Source organism: Molossus molossus, unplaced genomic scaffold (genome assembly GCF_014108415.1).
Source record: "Molossus molossus isolate mMolMol1 unplaced genomic scaffold, mMolMol1.p scaffold_m16_p_10, whole genome shotgun sequence".
NCBI classification, from domain to species: Eukaryota; Metazoa; Chordata; class Mammalia; order Chiroptera; family Molossidae; genus Molossus; species Molossus molossus.
This window is the reverse complement of record NW_023425345.1, coordinates 810159-835702: the sequence shown is the minus strand read 5'-3', so window position 1 is coordinate 835702 and position 25544 is coordinate 810159. Positions and strand designations below refer to the sequence as shown.

At 55.8% G+C, this 25544-nt stretch overlaps 1 protein-coding gene across 1 annotated transcript in view; it reads right to left on the bottom strand.

Moving 5' to 3' along the window:
* EFCAB6 (EF-hand calcium binding domain 6) overlaps positions 1-25544 on the bottom strand; it is a 201718-nt gene that overhangs the window by 62320 nt on the left and 113854 nt on the right. Inside the window, exons 16-20 of the mRNA XM_036252660.1 lie at positions 23294-23408; positions 20363-20496; positions 17591-17820; positions 6409-6505; positions 772-890 (exon numbers count right to left, since the gene is read on the bottom strand). Coding sequence (XP_036108553.1) covers positions 772-890; positions 6409-6505; positions 17591-17820; positions 20363-20496; positions 23294-23408 — 695 coding nt within the window. The remainder of the gene's footprint in view (positions 1-771; positions 891-6408; positions 6506-17590; positions 17821-20362; positions 20497-23293; positions 23409-25544) is intronic.

Sequence of the window (25544 nt, the reverse complement as noted above, 5' to 3'; positions counted from 1 at the left end):
GGGGAGACTACACTGGCCCTGAGTTGGAGCTGATCTGAAAATAAAAATAAGGATTTTACAAGAATTTCAAGTTGCTTTACTAAATTAGCCACCAAACATCCCACCTAATTCTAAAGTGGACCAACGCGTCGGCTTCCCACTTCGGGAAGAAGAAACGCTGAGTGACAGGAACCGCGGCGCGAGCTCGCCCAGAGGCGCACAGCGGCGGTGTCCCTGGGGAGGCCGGCGGCACCCGGCACGTAAGGAACGAGGACAGCGCTCAGGCAGGCGTCCGGAGCTCGGAAACGGGCCGCAGCGTCAGACACGCACCCAGGCAATACGGCGTCGGGGCCAGCTCAAAGACAGACACTACGTTCCGTTTGAGGGACCGTAAGGAAACTCCCCCAAGTCATCAGGAGTTGCACATTTCCTTGCAGCCAATTACTCGTCTCCAAGACGGCCGTCCGACATCGGCACCGTTTGTGAGCAGCGGGCGGCCCGCTGTTCCCTCGGGAGCGAGCTGCTTCTCTGAACACTGAGTGCAGGCCTGGAGCCCGGCTCCGCAGCACTGAGCCCTCTCCAGGCGAGCATGGGCTACGCTGGCCCGGCCACCGCGTTCCTGTCGACCGGCCTGCTCACCCAGGCGCTTGCTGCGGGAACAGGAACAAGGACCCGGGCACAGGACGGACGCAGCCCAGAGAAAGCACCCCGGCCCCCACCTCACCCCCCAGGAGTGACGAAAGGCAGGTGCTGGATTTGCAGCAGGGGACCCGAGGCCAGCCCGTCACTCACCGCATCCAAAGCTTTTCAAATTCCCTCGGCGTGAGGGGAATGTCGAAGCCATACAGTGCGTTCTTCACATCCAGGCGCCGAAGGATGCCGGCGCCCTCGCTGTCCGTCTCGATGAAATTCTGCAATGTCAGGAGGTGCAGCTAGCAGCGCGTCGGGCGTGTTCACGGCAGAATACAGGGCTTCCCGTAGTCACTGCCTGGGAGAATCTAGCCCATTCTCCTCCCCGTCCACCTGCTTAGCCACCTCTGATCTGAGTCCCAGATCCCTCCTAAGCCTCTACAGAAGGTTCTAGAGCAAACACCAAGGACTCTGTCCTGGGTGGGGCTGGTTTCTGGGCAGTGAGTGGTCTCAGGTGTGTGACTGGGATTCTTTTCCTGACCGACAACTTGGGTTCAAGACTATGAGAAACCAAGCCCTTCGCCTGCCCCCACCCCCCAAGCCTGGGAGATGAGACCATATTGCTTGAGGCTGTCATCTCAGCGACAGCCTCGCGAGCACCGTAGTGGTGGGAGATTAACACATCCCCCACGATCAGGAACAAGACAAGGACATCTCTAGGGCCCTCTGTTTGTCACTGTATGGAGGTAGGCGCGGCTCAGCACGGAAGAGAAACACAAGGTATAGCATTAGGACAGGAGAAAATACCATTGTCGTTAATCATAGACGAGCTGACTGTATTATAAGAGAATTCAGCAAGAAATCTGGATTCTATATCAATAGGCAAAGTCACCACATTTTTATGTATCAGACACAGAAAATACATTTTTAAAAATAACATCTACAAATGGCATTCGAAATAGCAAGTCCTAGGAATAGATGTCGCAGCGACCGCAAGGCTTCTGCACGGAAACGTCTGAAGCGCCACCGGAAATTTCTACAGACGACTAGTCACTGGAAACACCACGTCCGTGCACTGGGAGACTCCAGATGGCAAGAGGTCGTTCTCTGCAAACGTCCCAGGGGGTTTTCCCTCTGTGAGCCTGACACACTGGCTGGGAGACTCTGGGAGGACGAAGGAGGGGCTAGCGCACCAGCTGACGCAGAGGCATCGCTCGGCCACGGGGGCTTGAAGACGCAGCACTGGCGCCAGGACAGACGGACTGACAGACCCGAATGGTGCCAGGGCCTCCATGCAGGACAGTGGTGATGCTGAGGGACGGGGTGGGAGCTGGGGGGACACGGGCTCTACAGTCAACGGTGCTGGGGCGACCGGATGTCCACGTGGAAGGTGGAGCTGGACCCCTGCTCAGGCACATGTGGGGACATCGGGGGACATCAGGCACGGTCAGGACCTGAGTGTGGAGGGTGGACGGCTAAGCTCCCGGGCGAGGACGCAGACTATCTCCCTGCTTCCTTACGTACGGCCTGCCGGGAGGTGTTCATACATCTGACTATGTTACGAAGAACTTAAACTTCAAAAGACATCATATCAAAAGGGTGCGGACAGAACACAAACTGGGAGAAGGCATTCGGGTCACACGTCACTCACAGAAGACTAGCAGCCCAACCACGGCAGGAGTTCCCACGGGCCGCGAGAAAGAGACGGACAGTCCCGTGTGGGACCTGAAAAAGGGCTCGAGCAGGACTTCACAGAGAAGGAAGCCTGGCTGACAGGTAACGGGACAAAAAGGTGCCCGGTCTCATTAGAAACTGCAGTGGGGCCCGGCCGGTGTGGCCCAGTGGTCGAGCATCGACCATGCACCAGGAGGTCGCCGGTTCAATTCCTGGTCAGGCACATGCCCAGGTCGTGGGCCCGATCCCCAGTGGGGGGCGTGCAGGAGGCGGCCAGTCGATGTTCTCTCTCAACGATGTTTCTCTCCCTCTCCTTCTCCCTTCTTTCTGAGATCAATAAAAACATACTTAAAAAGAAAAAACAAAAAACATCTGCAGTGGGATACCATCACTCCCGCGCTGCAGAGGACAGAACCCAGCACCCGAGCGCGCCCAGGGCTTCCGTGTGCCACTGAGCAGGGTGGTGGGGCCCTGCGGCCCACAGAGCCGAAAGCACGTGCTGGCTGGCCCTGCACAGGAAAAGCGAGATGTTGCCCAGTCCTATCCCTTCATCTGGACGATGGTCAAGGGCACATCCCTGGGTAGCAGGTTTGATCCCGGCCCCGGTCAGGGTGTGTACAGTGGGATAGGAATTGGAAGACATGGTGACTACTTAAACTTATTCAAAAATATATATACAATATGCCCTGGCCAGTTTTGCTGAGTGGTTAGAGCACCAGCCCACATACGAAGGGTCTCGGGTTCCAGTCCCGGTCAAGGGCACATCCCTGGGTAGCAGGTTTGATCCCGGCCCCGGTCAGGGCGTGTACAGGAAACAAGCAGCTGATGTGTCTCTTTCACACTGATGTTTCTCTCTTTCTCTCCCCCTTCCTCCTTCCCTCGCTCCCTCCCTCCTTTTCGATTCTCTCTAAAAAAGCAATGGAAAAAATATCCTTGGGTGAGGATTAATAATATATATATTATTATGTACATTATAATATATAAATATGTACATACTATATATATATATATATACATATATATGCGTAGTTATATACATATATTATTGTTGTACCCACTGTAGAGTTACAACTTAAAAAACAAGCTTCAAAAAATTAGGTCTGGAAGATTTCAAAGTCCCTTTAAAAACTTAACAGCACGTAACACGAGGTGACTGTACTCAATACCAATAAATTGGTGCACTTAAAAATGGCTAAGATGGTGATTGTTATGTGTATTTTACTGCAATTTAACCAAAAAAAACCCCAAAAACAAACGCTCACAGCACATAAGGCCTGCGGTGACCTGTCCCCTGCTGACCCCGCCCTGCCTCGCACTGGCATCCGCCCAGCGGGCCCCTTGGACCCGTCCGTGCTGAACCACCTGCAGCCCCTCCAAGTGTCCGTGCGGGCACGCCACTGGCCCTTGCCCAACCCCTGCCAGCTCCCCAGGGGCCTCCTGTTCCTGGTACGAAAGCCCCCCCGGGCACACGCTTCCCAGGGGCCTCCTGTCCCGGGCAGAAAGCCCCCCCCCAACCCCTGCCAGCTTCTCAGGGGCCTCCTGTTCCTGGCAGAAAGCCCCACCCCGGGCACACGCTTCCCCGCGTTCTCACTGCTGCCTGCCCCGCGGCCTCCGGCGGGCAGAGGCCTGTCTGTCCCTCTGTCACTGCGTCTCTCAACCTTGCGACGGTGCGCAGTTAGCGCATAATGTTTGCTGGAGACACCGATGGACTTATTTTCTGAGAACACTCGAACTGAAATGAGCATATTACACTGCCCCGTGGGATGGCCCTGCGCCTCCCGAGAGCTCGGCTGGGGGCGCCTGGGGGGAGCGGGGCTCAGCAGCCTGCCGGAGGAGTGTGGAGGTGACCAAATGACTGAACACCGAGTCCCTCTTCACGTTCCGAACGCACCTTTTTGTGTTCTTTATTGATTTTAGAGAGAGAGGAAGTGAGAGGGAGGGAGAGATAGAAACATCGATGAGAGAGACATCGACTGGCCGCCTCCTGCACGCCCCCCACTGGGGATGGGGCCCACAACCTGGGCATGTGCCCTGACCGGGAATCCAACCAGCGACCTCTGGGTGCATGGGTCACACTCAACCACGGAGCCGCACGGCCGGGCTGAAGGCAGCTTTACTAGAGAACGCATCCTTTGGCGTATTGGCAGGCCTCTGGGTGAACCCCGAGTGGAAGTGCAGGGAGATGAACTCCATACCCTTGGCTGCTTGTAGGACCCACAAGGGTCTTGTCCCAGGGGCCCAGAACAGGGCTGTGGGCACGGATGACGCCGCCCGGTCATCACCGGGCGCCACGGCGTGAACGGGCTGATCTCATCCATGAACCGAGTCACACTTTCTGCAGGTTTGGAATCCAGAACTAGCTCCTTCAGTGCTTTACTCCGAAGAGGCCGAGAGAGTGACAGAGGTGTCCAACATCACTGCCATGGCGCCTGCAGGGTTCGAGTCCCGTGGGGTCCCAGAGAGGTGACAGCATGGTGCCTACGCTCCATTCCTCCCCCTCCATATGCCCCCACAGGCAGACCCCCTTCCTCTGTCACCCTGTGTCCCCCCACCCCCCGCTGGCTCTGTTCTAGAAGAGGCAGGTTTCCATGGGACAGACGAGGATGCTGAGCTAGCAGCCCGGCGCTCCGGCCCTCGCTCCACCACACGCCTGGGGTTCTGCAAAAGGACCGAGAGCTGCAGAGGCCGTAGTGCGGAGGAGCAGCCTGGGAGGAGTGAGGGCCATACAGGGAGAGAGGCCAACCCGCCGGAGAGAGGACAGGCCGAGGCAGGCAGGGACAGAGGCTGAGTTTCAACAGGGCTGGACTGAAGGCCGAAACAAAGGCTCCGCCCGCCGGCAGCCCTCGGGCCTCTCCAGCAGGGCCAGTCTGCTCTGTTCGTGCCCTGCCTTAGACGGCCACCCTCCTGGCCTGGGAGCTCTGTGAGGCCCAGTGGCTCTCCTGCTAAGGACAAGGGACAGGAGGCGGGCTGGAGGGGTGCAGCCCTGGAGCTCAGAAGGACTCCAAAGATGGAAAGTCCGTGGGCACAGGCCACGACACCAAACACAGACAGAAAATGACCAAGAGAAACAAAGTGCAGACATTCTTCAAAACAATGCACAGTTCTCCGCAATGCAGTTCAAAAGGCACTTTTTGAAGTGCAGTCGCTGTGCTGCATTACGAAGGGGTGACCACCTAGCCTGGCGCCTCTGGGTCTGCTCTGCAGCTGTGCGGGGAGCTGCTGTTACGTTGTTTCCGTCCTGACTGTGGAGCCTTCAGAAGGTGCTTCTGACAATCTTGGCAACACAGGGACCTGCCTCTTTACTACTTTATTTGTTGTTATTGTTAATCCTCACCCGAGGGTATCTTTTCATAACTTTTCAGAGCGAGCGGAAGGGAGGGAGATTACAGAGAGAGCGGCATCGATGTGAGAGAGACACATCGATTGGTTGCCTTCTGCACGACGCCTACTAGGGCTGGGGATTGAACCTGAAACCGAGGTACGTGCCCTTGACGGGGAATCAAACCCTGACCCTTCCGTCTGCAGGCTGGTGCTCTAACCGCTGAGCGAAACTGGCCAGGGCGGGCCACGCCTCTTTAAAGCAGTTTGTGACCGTGGAAAATACGTGTGGCAGTGTCTTCCATTTCCCTTTAAGCTGCTAATGTATCCAACCCGAGACGAAGCCAGGAGCTTCTGTCCCTGCAACTCCGACAAGTACTTATTTTTCTGAACCTGGGTTGACCATGAACGTGAGAATCGGTTTCATTTCAGACAAAAGGAGCCACTGCACCAGTCTAAGCAGCTCAAGCATCCCAGTGACCTCGGAGTTTGTTTGTTTGTTTTTTTAATCCTCACCTGAGGACATTTTTGCATTTATCTTCAGATAGAGTGGGAGGGAAAGAGGGAAGAAGAGAGAGAGAGAGAAACATCGATGTGAAAGGGACACATCGAGTGGCTGCCACCCACACGACCCCAACCGGGGCCTGGGACAAACTGCAACTGAGGCACGTGCCCTTAGCGGGAACCGAACCCAGGACTCTCTGGTCTGTGGGCTGATGCTCTAACCGCTGAGCCAAACCGGCCAGGGCCACCTCGGAGTATTGAAAGAAACTTCCTTTCCTTCCAAGGAAATGGTCCTTTTCTTACCTTAGACAAGTCTGACCATCTGTTTTTGGCTTTGGTAACAAGGTACTGATGAGCCTGGTCACAGGCCAGTTCTGAATCCGCGACCTTCCGTTTTGATCTTAAAAGAATAAATAAATAAATAGCTGTGTTTAAATGTAACGGACTCATTCATCTCTCAAGGAGTTCCTCTACCCCTGTTGTTTTAAAGATCCCGTCAAAGTCTGTTATTTCACATCGGGTCTAATTTCATTCTTAAACTACAGTCTCGTCACCCCAGCTGGACGTTAGGGAAGTCTTGGATTTTACAAGTCCTTATTTATTTTCAGATACATGCGGTTAAACTTTTTCTGCAGCTCACAAAACAAACAGGGCTCATTTATTCTCACGGGGGCGGGGGACACACTATAGCATTCAGGGTCTTCGGAAGAAAACAAACTTATTTCTGGGCTACAGGCCGCAATGACGGCGCGGCTGCGGCAAGCGGTTCGGAACGACGGGAGCCTCCTCGCAGACGCGTCTCGGCCACCGTTCAGAGGCTCGGTGTGAAGGCTGCCAAGTCATCCGGACTCTTTATTTGCTCATGGATGCTGAGCACCGAGATACAGAAAGAGGACCTGTGTTCACCGCCTCGGGGAGGCCAAAGTGAGGCGAAGGCCGCGGCTGAAGGAAGGGGAGGTGCCCTGGACCCTCCCACTCACCGAAAACAATCAGGGGAGTGTGAAACCTGTCACTCCTTCACAACTCCCCCCACACAGGTGCCTAGCTCCCAGCCGCACCTGTCACTCCGTTTTCAGGACCCGAGCTTCTGTACACCCAGGTCTGCACCTGGGGTGTCCTCCCCGTGGATAGGAGCGCCCGGGACAGTCCTGCAGCAAGACCAGCTGACAGTTCCCTGAAATGGGACCACGTTGGTGCGCAGGCCCGGAACCTGCATACTGACTCACAGGCACTTTGCCTCGGGGGAACCGGGGCCACCCGACCAAGGCCCCAGACAGACCCGCATATGAATTTCCCGTAAGGGACCCAGGAAAACCAGGGTGGGGGGCAGAAACAAACTCCATGTAGCCCTTTTAAAAAGTTAACCAGTTCCTGGCCAGTCTGGCTCAGCGGTTCGAGCATTGGCCTGTGGACCAAAGAGTCATGGGTTCGATTCTGGTCAGAGCACGTAACTCCGTGACAGTTCAGTCCATGGCCCTGGTCGTGCAGGAGGCAATGAATCGATGTGTCTCTCTCACATCGATGTTTTTCTCTCTCTCCTCCCCGCCCACTCTGTCTGAAAATTAATGGAAAAATATCCTCAGCGAGGATTTAAAAAAAATAAAATTAAAAGAATAAAAATGAAAAGTTAATCAGCATGCTGCCAGTTCAGAAAACGCAGAAACGTGTGTGTCCCAAACCGTGGAGGACAGAAATCTGTGCAACCCTCAGAGCAGTGCTGCTGTGACTACGACCCGCTTCTGCCTGGGACACACGGGCCCGGAGCACTGCGAGTGTCCAGGGGGACGACAACCCGGACCCATGACCACGGGCCCGGAGCACTGCGAGTCTGCAGGGTGACAACAGCCCGAACCCCATGACCACAGGCCCGGGGCACTGCGAGTCTGCAGGGGGACGACGACCCGGACCCATGACCACGGGCCCGGAGCACTGCGAGTCTGCAGGGGGACGACGACCTGGACCCATGACCACGGGCCCGGGGCACTGCGAGTCTGCAGGGGGACGACGACTTGGACCCATGACCACGGGCCCGGGGCACTGCGAGTCTGCAGGGGGACGACGACCCGGACCCATGACCACGGGCCCGGAGCACTGCGAGTCTGCAGGGGGACGACGACTTGGACCCATGACCACGGGCCCGGGGCACTGCGAGTCTGCAGGGGGACGACGACCTGGACCCATGACCACGGGCCCGGGGCACTGTGAGTGTCCAGGGGGATGATGACCACAGGACCTATGACCACGGGCCCGGAGCACTGCGAGTCTGCAGGGGGACGACGACCTGGACCCATGACCACGGGCCCAGAGCACTGTGAGTGTCCAGGGGGACGATGACCACAGGACCCATGACCACGGGCCCGGAGCACTGCGAGTGTCCAGGGGGACGACGACCTAGACCCATGACCACGGGCCCAAAGCACTGCGAGTCTGCAGGGGGACGACGACCTGGACCCATGACCACGGGCCCGGAGCACTCTGAGTGTCCAGGGGGATGATGACCACAGGACCCATGACCACGGGCCCGGAGCACTCTGAGTGTCCAGGGGGACGATGACCACAGGACCCATGACCACGGGCCCGGAGCACTGCGAGTCTGCAGAGGGACGATGACCACAGGGCCCATGACCACGGGCCCGGGGCACTGCGAGTGTCCAGGGGGACGACGACCTGGACCCATGACCACGGGCCCGGAGCTTGGCACGAGCTGAGGCGCAAGGCAGTGCTGGCATCCTGGCCGCCCGGCCCTGATGCCCAGGCCAGCCTTTCTCACCGCGATTTTCCTTTGCATCCGATATGGCCGCTTGGGTGTCCCCTTGAACATCACTCCTCACAGGCAAACACCCACGAAATCTTACGCTTTGACGGGCGAGGGCCCGCCGCGGTGGGCACTGCCCCGAGGGCCTCGCCCCTCTCGGTGTTCCTATGAAGTCAGCAGGCAGCGTGGCCGAGGACCCAAGCGCCGCGCCGGGCCAGGCCCTGGGGCACGAGGGCCACAGCTTCCACCCACGAGACGCTCTCCCGGAACGTGCCGCCGTCACCCACTTTCAAAGCAGACGGCGAGCCAGGTCCCAGCAACTGGAACCAACGACCTCAGCGGCAGTCATTGCTACGCATCTGGCCCCTCCTTTCGGCGCCTTCTCAAACAGCCTGCTGCCCTCTGACGGCTACCCCGACCACCCCTCAAACTGCCGGCGACTGCCGGTGCCCAGCAGCCAGTGGTCACCGAGCCACGGCGACTGTCATTACCCCGGAAGCCCACCGAGTGCCATTGACCCGTGTGTCACCCAGAATGGGTCTCATCAAGGCAGCATCTCTTTGATGAACTACAGAAACTTTGACCTGCGTGGTTCGGTGAACACACATTCTTGCCTGTTCTCCATTTGCAGGGCTGAGGCCCAGCTGAGATGCGCTGGGGTCTTCTCCCTGTCCCCATGTCACTGCTGAAATGGACCAAATGAGAACCTGCCTCACTTCATTCTCTCTTCCAGCAGATGCCAGCCTTTGGGGTACACAGGTAAACAATGGCCGGCACGCCTCCCTTTGGACCATCTCCAGCCTTCAAATTCACCAGATTCTTCTATATTGCAAGTGCCAGGGGTCTCTGCTGCCCTCCCCTTACATAGGACGCTTCGGCCATCTCTCCCCTGTCTGCCCGCCCTCGTGACCGTGATGCTGGTCTGTAAACGGTGCCAGGGCTGGGAACACCGACCGGGGCCTGGCCTCCGTCAGCGTGGTTCCCCTCCCCCAGCCCTTGATCTCCTCTGTCCTTCCACCCAAAGCTTATGTCCCTCTGAGAGGCCATTCCTTCTCACGGTCCCACCGCCACCTCGATGCTGGTCACCCACGTCTGGACGCGACGGCTACAACCTCACCTGCATTTCCGTTTCATCTCTCCCCAACTGCCTACCGGACTCCCCAGAACCCTGGGGTTCTGAGGGCGGGAGGGTCCGTGGGGTCTGCTGTCTCCGCTTTGCACGAAGGTCTTGGCAGCCTGGCAGGTCACGGTGCATTTTCACAGCTGCCTGGAAGGTCTTGGATCCGAATGCTGCACCTTGTCCTCCGTCACCCCGAGGCCCTGGCGGCAGCTTCTACCTCTGCAGTCAGCACACCCGCACTGACCTCACCATCCAAGCGCGTGTCCAAACAGCCTCCGCCAGCCCAGTTCCTTTTCTAGGCCACGGGCTTGATTTCCTTAGGGACCCGGACAGATCTGCCCACCCATTTCTCCTTCCCCCCATCTTGTCTCCTCTACGGAGACTGGAGGTCTCTCTACGGCCTTTCCCAAAAGCACTTATTTCCTGTCCTGTTGCCTGGATGTCTAGACCCGGACATCAGACCCAGGCTTCCCGCAGCCGCCCCTCAGTCACAGACGCAAACAAGCCTGCGTCCCGTCCCCTCTCGGGCCTTCAGACGTTGGGACGAGCAGTGTGGACAGAGCCTGCGTCTTCCGGGGGCTCCCACTGCGCGGGGAACAGGCAGCACACACATGGAAACAAGCAGCTCCGATCACCTCGGATACGGAGCGTGACGGCGCATGATGGGCGGGAGGGGCCATTCCGGCTAGGAAGGCCAGGGGGTGGCTGTCCGAGCAGTGATGTAAAACTCCAGGTAGGGCAAGAGTCCTGAGCTGGGCTTCTGGCCCCGGTTAAGAAGGAATGGACGCACTTCATCCCTTCTCTCCCACTGACAACAGCAAAAACATCTAGACAGAGCTCAGGAGCGAACTCTTGGAGGACACTAAGAAGTAGGTACTGGCAGGCGGGTGGACGGGGGGGCGGGACTTGATGACTGACTGCTACAGGGGGGTGAGTTCCATGGGATCTTCCCTCCCATCTTCCCAGCCGAGGGTCAGGGGAAGTCCTGATTCTGGAACTGCCCAGCGGACGGGTCATGCCCAGAAACGGAACTAGGAAGAGGACCCCAAAGGTCAAAGAATGTGAGGGGACCCCCTCTTTGTGTCTTTTTACTCTCCGAGCCTGATCCAAGGCAAGCCCAGTTAAGAGCTGCACTTTGTGGTGGCACCAGCAATAGCTGTGGGCAAACCACTCCCCACAGCTGAAAATCTCCTCTCCAGCCCGGGGCCGGGGAAGCAGTCCCTGTGCACGGCGGGGTGTGGGAGCGGTCCACATTGCTCCCTTCCCCGCCCTCCGTGCTGCCCTGGAGGTTCGCCCTGCCATGGAAGCACACAGCACAGAGAGGCTAAAACCTCAGACCTGAAGACCTGTTTTCCAGACAGAAGACCACAGCAACAACCACAACAGGAGAGGGGGTTTCTCGGGCTGAAGAGTGTGGGGAGAAAGCAGAGAGAGGGGAGAGGTGGGCGACGGGGTGCCGGATCAGTGCAGGAGGCTCCAGGCTGCCCTCTGCGTGCACATGTTTGAAATTAACCCAAAGTAGCACGAAAGCCTTGAGGGTGTGACTGCGGCGTGGCTCACACTGGCCCTGGGTGCTGCACGCATGGGCTGGCCGGACAAAGCTCAGTGGCTTTGAAAACTAAACCAACACCGAAACCACAGCAGGCAGGTGAGAACGCACCATCGGAAACGAACTGGATGGCTTGCCCGCTCACAAAAACAGAACCCACACACTACTGAGGGTTTTAACAGGGCCAGAGTGCCACAGCGTAGTATTAAAAACATCCATGACACCATCCGAATTGCTCAAAGAACCAAGAAACTCCCAACAATTTTCAAGGTAAAAGTCAACAGACGTCAACTCCAAGATGTTGAAATTAGGAAGTTATCATATTTTAAAGCAGCTATTATAACCATGAAGTAAGAGTAAACATCCTTGAAATAAAGGGAAGGACAGAAGTTCTGAACAAAGAAATAGAAACTTCTTTAAAAAGGCAGGGGGTGGGGACCCAGTGGAAACTTTAGAACATAAAAATACAACTGAAGCCCAGCCGGTGTGGCTCAGTGCTTGAGCATCGACCCCTGCACCAGAAGGTCACTGGTTCTATTCCCAGTCAGGGCACATGCCCAGGTTGTGGGCCCAATCCCCAGTGGGGGGCATGCAGAAGGCAGCCAATCGATGTTTTCTGTCATCAATGTTTCTATGTTTCTCTCCCTTCCTCTCTCTTTAAAATAAATAAAGAAAAATAGTTTTAAAGAAAACAACTGAAATTTAAAAAATTTGTCACTGGATTGGCTCAATGACAGAATGAAGAAGACAGAGCAGTGAGTCAGCAGATATGTAAACAGATGAACAGAAATAAACCAATATGATCAACAGAGAAAGATATATAGACTTGGGCCTATGATACTGGGTTCTGTGATACAAAAATCAAAAGGTCTAGCATTCATGTCGTTGGATACCAAAAGGAAAGGAGAGAGAGATTGGTACAGAAACAAAATTGACACTTGGTACACAAATTCTTTTCGAACTTGAGGGAATACTAAATGTAACCTCCCTCTAAATTTGATGAAAAACAGAAATGTATTAATTTGAGAAGTCAAATCTCCAAAAGATTAACTCAGAAAAAATCACACTCAGCCACATCAGACTAAAACTACTAAAAAACAAAGGTAAAAAAAAATCTTAAAACCAACCTGAGAAATAGGGCGTAGCGCGCACGCGCACACGGAGACCATTTGAATGACGACAGATTTCTCACCCAAACAATGGGATCCAGAAGACAGTGGAAAACATTGTTAAAGTGCTGAAACAGAAGAACTGTAAACTCAGAATCCTATATACAGCAAAATACCTGTTAGAAATGAAGGAGCTATAATGATATTCTCCATGAAGGAAAATGAGGACAAGCACGCTAAGGAAGTTCTTCAGGGGAAGGTAAATGACAGCAAGGGTAACTCAGAACTTCAGCAACAAAGGAAGAGAAGCAGAAATGATAAATATGCCTGTCACTATAATTTACTATTTTCTCTCAGAGTTTCCAAGTACATGAAGCATGAACTTGCAGAACTGGAAGGAGAAACAGACAGCTGCAAAGTGACTGTGGGAGACTTCAACACTCCTCCCAGTGACTGACAGAATGAGTGGACAGAATGAGCAAGAACATATAGGTGCCCTGGACACGACCAGCTGACGTGATTTCACCGACGTTTATAGAACACTCTACCAACAGCCAAATATACACTCTTTTCAAGTAAACTTAGAGTGTTCAAGATAGGCCCTTTCTCGAACAATTTAAAACAATTAAACTCACGCTATGTTCTTTGACCATAAGAGAACTGAACTAGAAATCAACAACAGAAAGATATCGGAAAAGGATGAAAATATTTAGAAATTAGAAAACACACTTCTAAATTATCCATGTCTCAAGGAAAATCAGAAAATACTTTGGATTAAATGAAAATAAAAATCCAACATGCCCAAATTTGTGGAATGCAGCTAAATCGGGGCCTACAAAGAAATCAGTAGCACTGAGGGATTATATTAGAAAGGAAAGAAGTAAAATGAAAATTCTGTTTTCAACTTAAAATAAAAAAGGACAGAAAACTATACTGAAAGAAGAAGGAAATAATAAAGAGGAGAAATCAATAAAGTTGAAACATAAAAATAATAGAGAAAAATCAATGAAACAAAAAGCTGGTTCTTTGAAAATATCAATAAAGTTGATAAAACTTTAGCTAAATAAATCCAGGAAAAAGGGGAGAAGACATCAACTACCGATATCAGAAATGAAAGAAAAGATGTCACTACAGGCCCCACAGAAATGAAAAGAATACTATGGTAATACTGTGAAAAACACTCCTATGAAGTCAACAACTTAGATTAAATGGATAAATATCTTAAAAGACACAAGTCACAAAATGTCATTCAAGAAGGAATAGAAGCTCTGAATGATCCTCTAATTATTAAATTAATTGGATTTCTAGTTAAAATCCTTCCAAGAAAAACTCCAGGACCTGATGATTTCATCAGTGAATTCTATCAAATATTTAAGGGAGAAACAACAGTTCTGTACAATTCAGAAAAATGAGAGAGAATTGACATTTATGACTTTTACTCTTTCTTAGATGTCTTCCAAAGAACAAAAAACTTATTTATTATCTTTATTAAATGAAATACATTCTGCCCTGGCCAGCTTGGCTCAGCAGTTAGAACATCGGCCCCGGGACCAGAGTCATGGGTTCGATTCTGATCAAGGGTACGTATCTCGGTTGAGGTTCGGTCCCTGGCCCTAGGCGGGGCCGTGTGGGAAGCAACCAATCGATGTATCTCTCTCACATCGGTCTCTCTCACATCGGTCTCTCTCTCTCTCCCTCCCTCCCAATCTGAAGATAAATGGAAAAATATCCTTGGGTGAGGATTAAAAAAACAAAACAAAGGCATTCTGTCTTGCAGTTACCATATGGGTCCACTGAACCCTCATCTATCTGATACATTATGGGGTCTCAGCGAGCTTGGTTTTAATTTTACTAGATCTATTGACACAGCCCAAGAAAGATTTAATCAGGATTCATGAATTGTTTCCAATATGCTAAAAGAGACACTAAAAGAATAAGAAACAAAGAGCGATGGAACTGCCTGGCCGAATGATGCCGCACTGACACGAAGCGCGGTTGTCACATCACCCGTCTCCTGACCGCCGCACTGCCAAAGCGTACCGGCGCCCGTCAGGAGGCAGGCGCCACCCTCGTGGTCTGTGTTTGTCACATCACCCGTCTCCTGACCGCCGCACTGCCAAAGCGTACCAGCGCCCGTCAGGAGGCAGGCGCCACCCTCGTGGTCTGTGTTTGTCACATCACCCGTTTCCTGACCGCCGCACTGCCAAAGCGTACCAGCGCCCGTCAGGAGGCAGGCGCCACCCTCGTGGTCTGTGTTTGTCACATCACCTGTCTCCTGACCGCCGCACTGCCAAAGCGTACCAGCGCCCGTCAGGAGACAGGCGCCATCCTCGTGGTCTGTGTTTGTCACATCAGCCGTCTCCTGACCGCCACACTGCCAAAGCGTACCAGTGCCCGTCAGGAGACAGGCGCCATCCTCGTGGTCTGTGTTAGCCTTACTGCACGGAGCTGAAAACTAGAACTCTGGTTTCATGCCCAGGTGGCAAAGGGGAGGACACCGCGGCGGGAGGAGGGTTCACGGTTACTACGTGAACCAGAGATGAATGAACAGAGAGAACAGCACCCCAGAGCCCGTAGATGATGGTGAAACGAATCGTAGCAGCCAAATCTCTGGACGAGCGAGAGACATAGTTCTAAGGACAAAGGGAGACTGGGTATTTTCATTCAACAGGAAGAGCGTGGTCATGCAACATTTGGGGACAAGAAGTTTGAAAGGACATGTGGCGGAATTCTGTCATCTTTTTGGATGTACAAGCACCAAAAGGAACTTGAGGTAGGTTGTCAGATAAATGGACAAGCAGGTGTGTTTTATCCAAGGTGAGCGGAAAGGAGTCCGAGACGTAGAAATGAGACACGTGATTTGGCCGGTCATTCTAATTAGCATTTATACACTTAAACGTGGGAAGGTTTATACACTTAAACAAGATGGTCTTCCTCTCCTCGACAATCATGAATCCTTAACGTTTTCCAAAGTCCTGCGCTTTGGTGATGCAGGTGGGAAGGGGAAGGCTCGGGAGGGGGAGGGGGGCTCCAGAGAGGGCTGAGTCCCGCCTGGCTGCCGGGGAGGCGAGGCCGGGGAGGTGACAGAGGCTGAGGTCTCCAGCAGAGAAAGTGGCCCCTCCTGACAGGCATCCTGGGCTCACCCCCTGCGCTGACACTCATTGCCTGAGCAAGTCATTGACTTTTCCCTGGGCCCCGATTCCTTCATCTGGAAAGCCAGAGAGCAATGCCTCGTCGTGGGGCTGAGGGACTACCAGAGGGTACGTCTGCATGAAGCGTGGGCACAGGGTCTGGCCATGGGAGGCGGGCTTTCTTTCTAAAGCAGTACCCCTGCCTCTCCTTCACACCCATCCTCTACTCTGGGGCTGCTGAAGGGTCTTCCCACAACACAATGTCACCCCCTCAGTCCACGCCATGAAATCCTCTCCTGCCATGGATAAAGGATGAACTCCTCAGCTGGCACTCCAGGCCCCGCGTGGCGGTCCCCTCACCTCCAGGCCTCTCCTGCCACGCCCACCATGCACGCCGCTCCTGCACACACATCTTCTCCCCACTCCTGAATCTGCTCCACACTCCCACCTCTGATTTTGCAAATGCGGTTCCCTGGCCTTGAACCACCATCCCGGTAGTCTGTATCTAAAAAACTCCTACTCACACCTCAAGACCCAACTCAAATGTCCCGCTTTTCCTATGCAGCGCTAGCAGGCTTTGCCGCTCCCCTCCCTGTGGTACTTCCAGACGCCCTTGAATTTGAGTGTAGCTCGTATTTTTCCACCTGTCCCACTTTCAACCCCGAGCCTCTCGAAGGGGGCGTTCGTCTCATCTCTGCACCACCTATCCTGGGGCGGGAGTCCAGCAGAGACTCAGCCCTTGGTACGTGTCTGACGAGTGAACGAAGGAACACGAGAAGGCTGAGCCACTTGAATGGAAGATTGCGCTCTGTGCCTGAAACGGTCACGCTCACTCTGCATGCGTCTGCAGAAGAGTCCTTCTGAAGGCTCTTTTGTGTTGTTTTCATGTTAAGCAATCACGTCTCACGCGAGAGCTTCTCAGAAGCAAGCATCGAGAGGCAGCCGTCCGGCTCTCGGGCCACGTGAACCCCCCGCAGGAAGAGGCCACAGTCGTCCCTTCCTGCTTCTGTGTGAGTGCAGGCAGATAAAACCGACAGACTCGGGTGCGGGAGGAGGGCTAAGATTAGAGCTTTCTGCAGCAACCCACAGCATGGCCCGTGAGGGGCTTCCGGGGCTCCCCTCCGGGGGCTGCCTTTCCCGGTGAAGTGTCCGGAGCCCCTGGGGCCACCAACACCTCAAGGGCAACACAAAAACCACACTTCCGTGTTATCACGGGGGACAGTGCCGGTTCAGAAGGATTGATGTTATAATATCGGGGGAGGACGGGCTGGATGGCTACTTCATTGGCCTCCTGCAGGTGTCGGCGGGGCACTGTGATGGCCGGTTAGATGGGAGGCGTTACTGCCTCAGGGCTGTGTGCTCTCACTGAGAGAGCCCAGGGGACAGAGGGCCCAGTCTCCTCCTGGCTGCGTGTGAGGCTGGCCCGGGTGGGCGAGGCTCTGGGCACACGGTGCCTGGCACAGGGCTGGAGGGAGTCCTGGCTTCTCCCGGAGCAGTCGGCACAGCCGGCCCAGATTTACAAAAAGGAAAATACAGAAAGGTACGTACGTATTTCGGTGCACAGAAAAAAGACTGAATGATAGATGCACAGGGAAATCCCCAGCTAATGCTCCCGGTGCTCACGCCAGGCCCCTTCTACCCGCATCTGTGTTCCCAGTCTTTCGACCTTGCACGCGTACTCTCCGTGCGACTTTCTGAGCGAAGACGACAAACAGTGGCACTGGGGACAGCACGTTCCTTGCGCCCCTGTGGGCAGTGGGGGGGCGGACCCGGTGCTGGCAAAGGCGGGCAGACGGGACAGATGCCGAGGCGCCTCCTTACCGGATGAGCCTCTGAGGGGCTTCACCTGCTGAGGGTGGTGTCTTCTCAAACAAGTTTCGGAATTCCCGAAAGTTCAATGTGACGCTCAGCCGCAGGCCCAGGAGGCCCAGGAGGCGCTCAAACTCCTCGTCTTTGAGCGTGAACAGCGGCTGCAGCAGCCGGTGCAGGTCGCGCATGCTGATGATGCCGTCCCTGTCGGTGTCCATCCTGAAGAAGGCGGAGTAGAGGTCCTGCGAACACAGCGCAGGGTCAGAGCCCTTCCCCTCCCAGGACCCCGCACGCAGGCTCATCTCCAGGGTGAGGGGCAGGGCACGCCCGCTCCAGGGCCCTCTCCTGCCGCAGAGCTCGGCCAGGGGGCAGAGAAGCCTTCCCCCATTCCCGGCTCGTGGCCCCGGTGCCCAGCACCAGAGGCGAGAGTGCCTCAGATTTCCAGTAGATGAAACCTTGCTGGGGTCTCCGTGTACCTCTCATTGCGTCTGCCACCCAGCCTGCAGGAAACAGCGCTTGTTCTGAACTTCACCCCGAGGAGCTGCCTGGAGGCCAGAGCTATTTTTTTTTAATCCTCACCCGAGCATATTTTTCCATTTATTTTCAGATAGAGTGGGAGGGGGGAGAGAGAAAGAGAGAGAAACATCGACATAAAGAGACACATCGATTGGCTGCCTTCCACATGACCCCAACTAGGGCCAGGGTCCGAACTGCAACCAAGGTACGTGCCCTTGACCAGAATCAAACCTGCGACCCTTAGGTCCACGGGCCGACACTCTGACCGCTGAGCCACACCGGCCCAGGCGCCAGAGCTGTCTTTGCTGGTGGTGCTGAAGCTGGAGCTCTGGCTGAGACTGGCACCAGCCGCGCCCCGGACTTCGCAGGGCCCCTGTGCACTGGGGGCCCTGATGCCCGAGGGCACGGATTCCCGTTTTGCAGGTGAGGAAGCCGCTGCAGGAACGCGGGTGCATCTGGCAGCAGGCGCTGAGCCCCAGACCCCAGCTCTGCAGATGGCTGGCAGCGCGCCTCGGGCCATCCCTCTCCTCTGAACCAGGTTCTGCCGTCCCTGGCGCCTCGGGCCATCCCTCTCACCTAAACCGGGTCCTGACGTCCCTGGTGCCTCGGGCCATCCCTCTCACCTAAACCGGGTCCTGCCGTCCCTGGCGCCTCGGGCCATCCCTCTCCTCTGAACCGGGTCCTGCCGTCCCTGGCGCCTCGGGCCATCCCTCTCCTCTGAACCGGGTCCTGCCGTCCCTGGCGCCTCGGGCCATCCCTCTCCTCTGAACCGGGTCCTGCCGTCCCTGGTGCCTCGGGCCATCCCTCTCACCTAAACCGGGTCCTGCCGTCCCTGGCGCCTCGGGCCATCCCTCTCCTCTGAACCGGGTCCTGACGTCCCTGGCACCTCGGGCCATCCCTCTCCTCTGAACCAGGTTCTGCCGTCCCTGGCGCCTCGGGCCATCCCTCTCCTCTGAACCGGGTTCTGACGTCCCTGGCGCCTCGGGCCATCCCTCTCCTCTGAACCGGGTCCTGCCGTCCCTGGCGCCTCGGGCCATCCCTCTCCTCTGAACCGGGTCCTGCCGTCCCTGGCGCCTCGGGCCATCCCTCTCCTCTGAACCGGGTCCTGCCGTCCCTGGCGCCTCGGGCCATCCCTCTCACCTAAACCGGGTCCTGACGTCCCTGGCGCCTCGGGCCATCCCTCTCCTCTGAACCGGGTCCTGACGTCCCTGGCGCCTCGGGCCATCCCTCTCACCTAAACCGGGTCCTGACGTCCCTGGCGCCTCGGGCCATCCCTCTCCTCTGAACCGGGTCCTGCCGTCCCTGGCGCCTCGGGCCATCCCTCTCCTCTGAACCGGGTTCTGACGTCCCTGGCGCCTCGGGCCATCCCTCTCCTCTGAACCGGGTTCTGCCGTCCCTGGTGCCTCGGGCCATCCCTCTCCTCTGAACCGGGTCCTGCCGTCCCTGGCGCCAGCACACGCAAAGCACTCGGCCAGCGCCCGGCAGGTCTGGAAGGGCTCTCCTTCCGCTTGAATCACCCTTTCACTTTTCAGCTCAGAACCGGCTGCGGTCACCCTGCAGCTGCCCATGTTCGAATGGCTGCTGTCTCCCGTCTTGTCTCTTACAGCTTTCCTCATGCAGCCCAGTCGGTCACACTGAGCTGCGGGCTTTTCCCTAAAGACCACGCCCTACTGGCACCCGCCTTGCCCGGGCTCCCTCTTCCGCAGTCTGTCCCCTTCTTTTTCTGTCAGCACGTGCTGAAGGTTTAAGGTGCGACCAGTGGTCACCTCCTCCAGGAAGCTCTCCTAGCAGGGTCTTTTCCCTGTGCCCTCACAGCACGCTCCAGTTCCCCTCTGACAGCCAATCACGCTGGGTCTGCACTGTGCATTTACCAGCTGTGTCTTGGACTGGACCGAGCTCCCTGGACAGGGCTGTGTCTGCCCTCCCCCACATTTAGCCTACGGTAAGTGTGCAATGCTGGTCGGTGAGAGTGGACTGGATAAAATGGATGAATGGACCCTACATTCGCCACAACTGGGGTCGTTGTGCCTGTTCCCCCTCCTCCTGTGAGGGCGTCTCCATACTTCTCCAAGGCCTTGGAGAGGCAGAAAGAAGGCACATCTGGCCGCGCCCACAGGAAAGGCCCTCAGGGGGTGAGGCCTGCAGAAGTCAGCCCCTCCCAGGAGGGGTGGGGGCGCTGTGCTCTGTGGTGAGCAGGACGAGCGGGGCTCTGGCCAGCACACTGGAGGTGGCTGCGTGGCCGTGGCCGGGAGTGGAGGGTGGGGTTACCTGGAAGGACTCCTTCAGTCTCTGGGGGAGGAGCCTCAGGCACTCCTCAGCACTCACGAAGTAGCTGGCGAAGTCGCTCTGTGGAGGAGCTGCCGTCTGAGATGGCGCCACCTGCGGCTCACTCACTTTAGGACCTGAAACAGCGCACAGACCAGAGGCGCCATCAGGGGCGTGGCTCCTCCCGCCTCCACTCAGCACCGCCTTCTCCCGTCCCGGTCCTGAACACACGACCCGGCATGCGGCCCTGAGAAGTGAAGACGGGTCACCTTTGCTAGGACCTGCTTCCTCGTCCCTCAGTTGCTCAGACACTACGATCGCAGGGAGAACCTGCTCTCCAGACTGGGGGCCAGCTCTAGCCCAGCACACGCTGACCATCGCCCCCAAGTGCCCTCTCGTCTTCCTTCTCCATCCTTCCTCCAGGGCAGGGGTACGGCTCATTCATCTCTGCCTCCCCACAGGCAGAGGGTGAGCATTCCTGCCGTGGTTCTGTTTCTGGAGCCGTGTCCCGAGCCCAGGAATGTGTCCGTCAGTCCACAACCATTAACCCGCCGGGCATTTCCTGACCACGTGTCTGCTAGATGCCGTGCTCGGTCCTGGCACCAACCCGGGGTGGAGAGTCCTTCTTATGTCCCGTTTAACCCATTATTGTACCCACTTAGCATGTGAGGAGGCGGAGGCTCAGAAGGTGCCCCGACTTCCCCAAGGGCGTCAAGCTCACGGACGGCACAGCCGAACCCAGGCCTGTGGGACCCCAGAGCCCGGCTGGCTAACGATGGCATCACGCCCTCTGACTCCCGGACCAGGAAGGCAGTGTAGCTGCTCCTTCAAAACCCGCCCGTTTCCACCGGCTGGGGTCACCGGAGTGCGGCCTGTCTGAAGCCCGGCTGCGCCCGGGACCTGGTTGCAGAGGTTCTCTGCACACGCTGCAGCCGCCCCGCCCCATGCCAGGTCTGCTGGCCGCATGGTGGGCAGAGCGTCTGGTGCTCCAGGGTGAGCATGGCCCAGGCAGGAGCCTGGCTTCTGCTCACTCGACCTGGCCCGCCGTGGCCTCCCTGATGCTCAGCGCCTGGGCAGATGGCATCTCCCCCAGCTGCCTGGCTCCCCTTGGCCATGCCCACCCCGGCCTCTGGCTGGCACTTCACTGCCCCCAACCACCGCAGCGTCTGACCACATGTGGAGACAGAGAGCACTGGGGGCCGACCGAGGGTGAGGACAGTGAGGGGAGGGGACAGGCTGGGGCAGGGAGGAAGCCAGGACCAGTTGGCAGCTACTGAGTCAAATTCCCACTCTGCAGCGGACTCTGCCCTGGGACCGCAGGCGAGGGGCCGACACCCCTGGGCCCAGTTTCCTCCGAAGAATGAATGCACCTGGCGCATTGGAAACACTCACTGACATAAATGTGAATTCCTTTGCCTTCAAAAATGTCAAAGCACCCTGGCTGGTTTGGGTCAGCGGTAGAGCGTCAGCCCACGGCCCGAAGGGTCACGGGTCCAGTTCCCAGTCAAGGGCACAGACCTCAGTTGCAGGTTGGCTCCCTGGCTCCAGTCCGGGTCATGCGGGAGGCAACCAATCACTGTGTCTCTCTCACATGGATGTTTCTCTCCCTTCCTCCCTTCCACTCTCTCTAAAAATACCCTTGGGTGAGGATTAACAAAGCAAACAGAAGTCAAAACATATATCCAAAGAAAGTGTCAAAAATTCCACATGTTGATGGCTTCTCGTTTGCCCTTTTCTTCACGTGGGGGCCACTCTCCCTGTGGGGTCGGCAGATGAAAGTCTGGCTGGGCGGGGTGGGACCCCGGCGTTTCCCGGGTGAGGAGCCCCAGCCGCCCACCCTGGAGACCCAGGGTGCCACCCAGACCAAGCTCAGGGAAGATGCAGACGGGGTTCCGGGTTCCGCCCTGACCAGTCCGCAGTGCATCTGCAGCAGACCAGGCGAGTCTCCTTGGACATGTCTGCAGGATTTCTACAGCCTCTACGGCGCCTTGGTCCCTCGCACTCCCCCTCCCACGAGGAAGCAGCTTCGGGAAGTGGAGAGGAGGGGAGGAGGAGAGAGGGCGGGCGGGCGGGCAGGGAGGAGGCGGCAGCATCTTCTTCCTCCGCCTGCCAGGCACTGGGCCAGCAGAGCAGGGGGCAAAGGGAGGACCCAGCTTCTGAATAGGACGAACTTCCTGACAACCCTTTGGGGAGGGGACAAGGACGGGCTGGTGGTCTCGGGAACGTCACCGAATCTCACAGAATCTCTGTGTCCTTGGCAAAAAGCGAGGAAGGACACTTGCCCCGCCCGTGCACAAGTGTCCACTGCAGGCCGGCAGCGTTTTTGGAGGGAAATCTCAAAGAACACGAGGTGTGAGGTGCGGCTCACAAGGCTCTGGAGCACATTTCAGAAACCGTTTTGCCCTACGTTTGCAGAAGGCTGTGTCAGGCAAAACTCTGCACTCACAACTAAGCTTGGCTTAAAAACTACTCCAGCTGAAACGCAGTCAGATGAAATCAAACAAAAATGTCTGCTCCAGCCCTGGCCGGTTTGGCTCCGTGGTTAGAGCATCGGCCCACGGGCCAGAGAGACCCGGGTTCGGTTCCTGCTAAGGGCATGTGCCTCGCTTGCACTTTGTCCCCAGCCCTGGTTGGGGTCATGTGGGTGGCAACCAGTTGATGTGTCTCTCTGACGTCAATGTTTCTCTCTCTCTCTCTCTTTTCCTCCCTCTCTCCCCCCTGCTCTATCTGACGATAAATGCAAAAATGTCCTCGGGTGAGGATTTAAAAAAGAAAGACTGCTCCAGCCTGGGAACAAACACTGTGTCAACATCTGGGCTCAGATTACGTCAGCCCCAGCCCCGGGTGGCACTACTCACTGCTCAGAAAGACTGGCGGTGCCACCAGTGGGAGACGCACCTGGCAGGGTTGGGTTTACATCTGGCGATGAGCTACTTCCAAATATTGTTGCAAAATCCAGGTAAGTCATCCCTTCCTTCTTGTACCCTATTTTTGCAGTCAGCTGAGCATACTGATCATCATCCATGGGCATCCCACTGTCTTCCAGCACCTGATGGGGACAAGGGAGGGAGAGGCTGTTAGGCGGTCCCAGGTCCCGGCCGAGCCCTCCTCCCCACAGCCCTTGCTCCAGCCCGCCATGGTTACTTGTCTGTCCCCACCCACAGGCTCCTGCAGGCAGGCCTGGATGCCCTGGGTCCCTGGCCCAGAACAAGATTTGTTTGTTGAGCCAGTGAGAGAACAAAGGATCAAGCAGGTGCTGACTGGGGCTCTGTGGGCATGGTGTTTGGGGTTGCATCAGCCCTGCAGACCTCCTCAGAGGCCAGGCCACCCGAGTCCCCCAAATTCACACGTGCTGTGACTGCAATGACTTTCAAGTCTCATAAGTTAGATTTATATTCATATATATCCTGGGAAACATGAACAAAATAAAGCGAGGCAGTGAAAAGGAAAAACTAAAACTTTGATTAAATTTTCATTACGGTCAACTATCACCACCACCACCACCACCACCATCATCATCATCACTATCATCATGATCATCACAATTATCACGATCATCATCACCATCATCACCATCATCACCACCATCAGCATCACCATCATTATCACTATCATCATGACCATCACCATCATGATCATCACAATTATCACCATTATCATCATCACCATCATCATCATATCACTATCACCATTGGCATCACTATCATCACCATCATCATCATCATCACCATCAGCATCACTATCATCATCACTACCATCATCATGATCACCATCACCACGATTATCACCATCACGATTATCATCACCATCACCACCACGATTATCATCATCACCACCACAGTTATCATCATCATCATCACCACAATTATCATCATCACCATCATCATCACCACCATGATTATCATCATCACCACCACAGTTATCATCATCATCATCATCATCATCACCACAATTATCATCACCACCACCATCATCACCACCACGATTATCATCATCACCATTACCACCACCACCACCACCACCATCGACCCCATCTTCACATAGCAATGATATGTGCCAGGCATTGTGCTGAGTTCTTCACAGGCATTTTGTAAGTCCCATTTAATCCTTATAATAAGCCTCAAGAAAGTCACTCTTACTAACCCCGTTACGGATGTGGAAACTGAGGCTTAGAGAGCTCAGGTGACTTGCCCCAGTTACATTATTAGAAAATAACAGACCTGGGGTTCAAACCCAGTTCTTTTTATTAACCACTGTGATAAACCCCACTGTTGGAATAAGGTAACTTGCAAAGGTCTCTGTCATAGAGATGCGGTGCCCTTCCATGTGCCCAAATCAGTCACATAGCTACGAATTAATCTGGGTCTTGGTAGAACACCTTGAGGAATTGCTGGAACACTAAGGATGGGAGCCTTTCGGAGTTGCTAAGAGACCGTCTCCCACTTGTCCCCATTTCCTTCAGGAGGCTGTCACGCAGTGTCTCCTTGCCTCCTGGGTTCTGTTGGGTACAGAGCTTTCTGTCCCAGCCTCCCCACATGGCAGCTGCAGAATATAAGCCCACTTAGCTGCATCAGGGCACCCACAACCTGCAGCGCGGTCACCGACTCCTTGCGTCTTGGTGCCATCCTCTTTGGGGGGTGGGATCAGGGCCCAGGGGGCTGGCACCTTCCGTGGTCTGCGTCCGTAATAGACTAAACACGACAGCGGCTCACGGTATCTGTACAGCCGCTGGTCAAGCCCGGGCTTGGCTGGGCGTATCCGTGCGTGAGCACATGCAGGATGCGCTCGGGCAGGATCAGAAACCGGAGGAGGGGGAGAGGGAAGCGATGCCTGGGGGCCTCTCGGGAGCAGTGCTGGATTCCCGGGCTACCCCGAGGGCCCGCCTGGGACTCGGGCAGGCTGCACGTGGCTGGGAACTCGGGGGTCCCCTGCGGAGGAGCTGTCCCAGCCCGGGTGGTGCGAGTGTTCGGAGCTCTGGGGCCCACGTGGAAGCGGCACTGGATCCCTGACACGAATAGACGGGTTGTTTTCTTTGAAAAATAACTTTATCTTTTGAAAACAATTACACATGAATTATTCATCGCAAATTCTTCCTGCTCAGCCCTTTCATAAAAACATATGTAATGGAGAGCAAGAAAATGTCTGCAGGCAAGTGTTTCACAGCCTGGAGGGTTGCGAGGCGCCG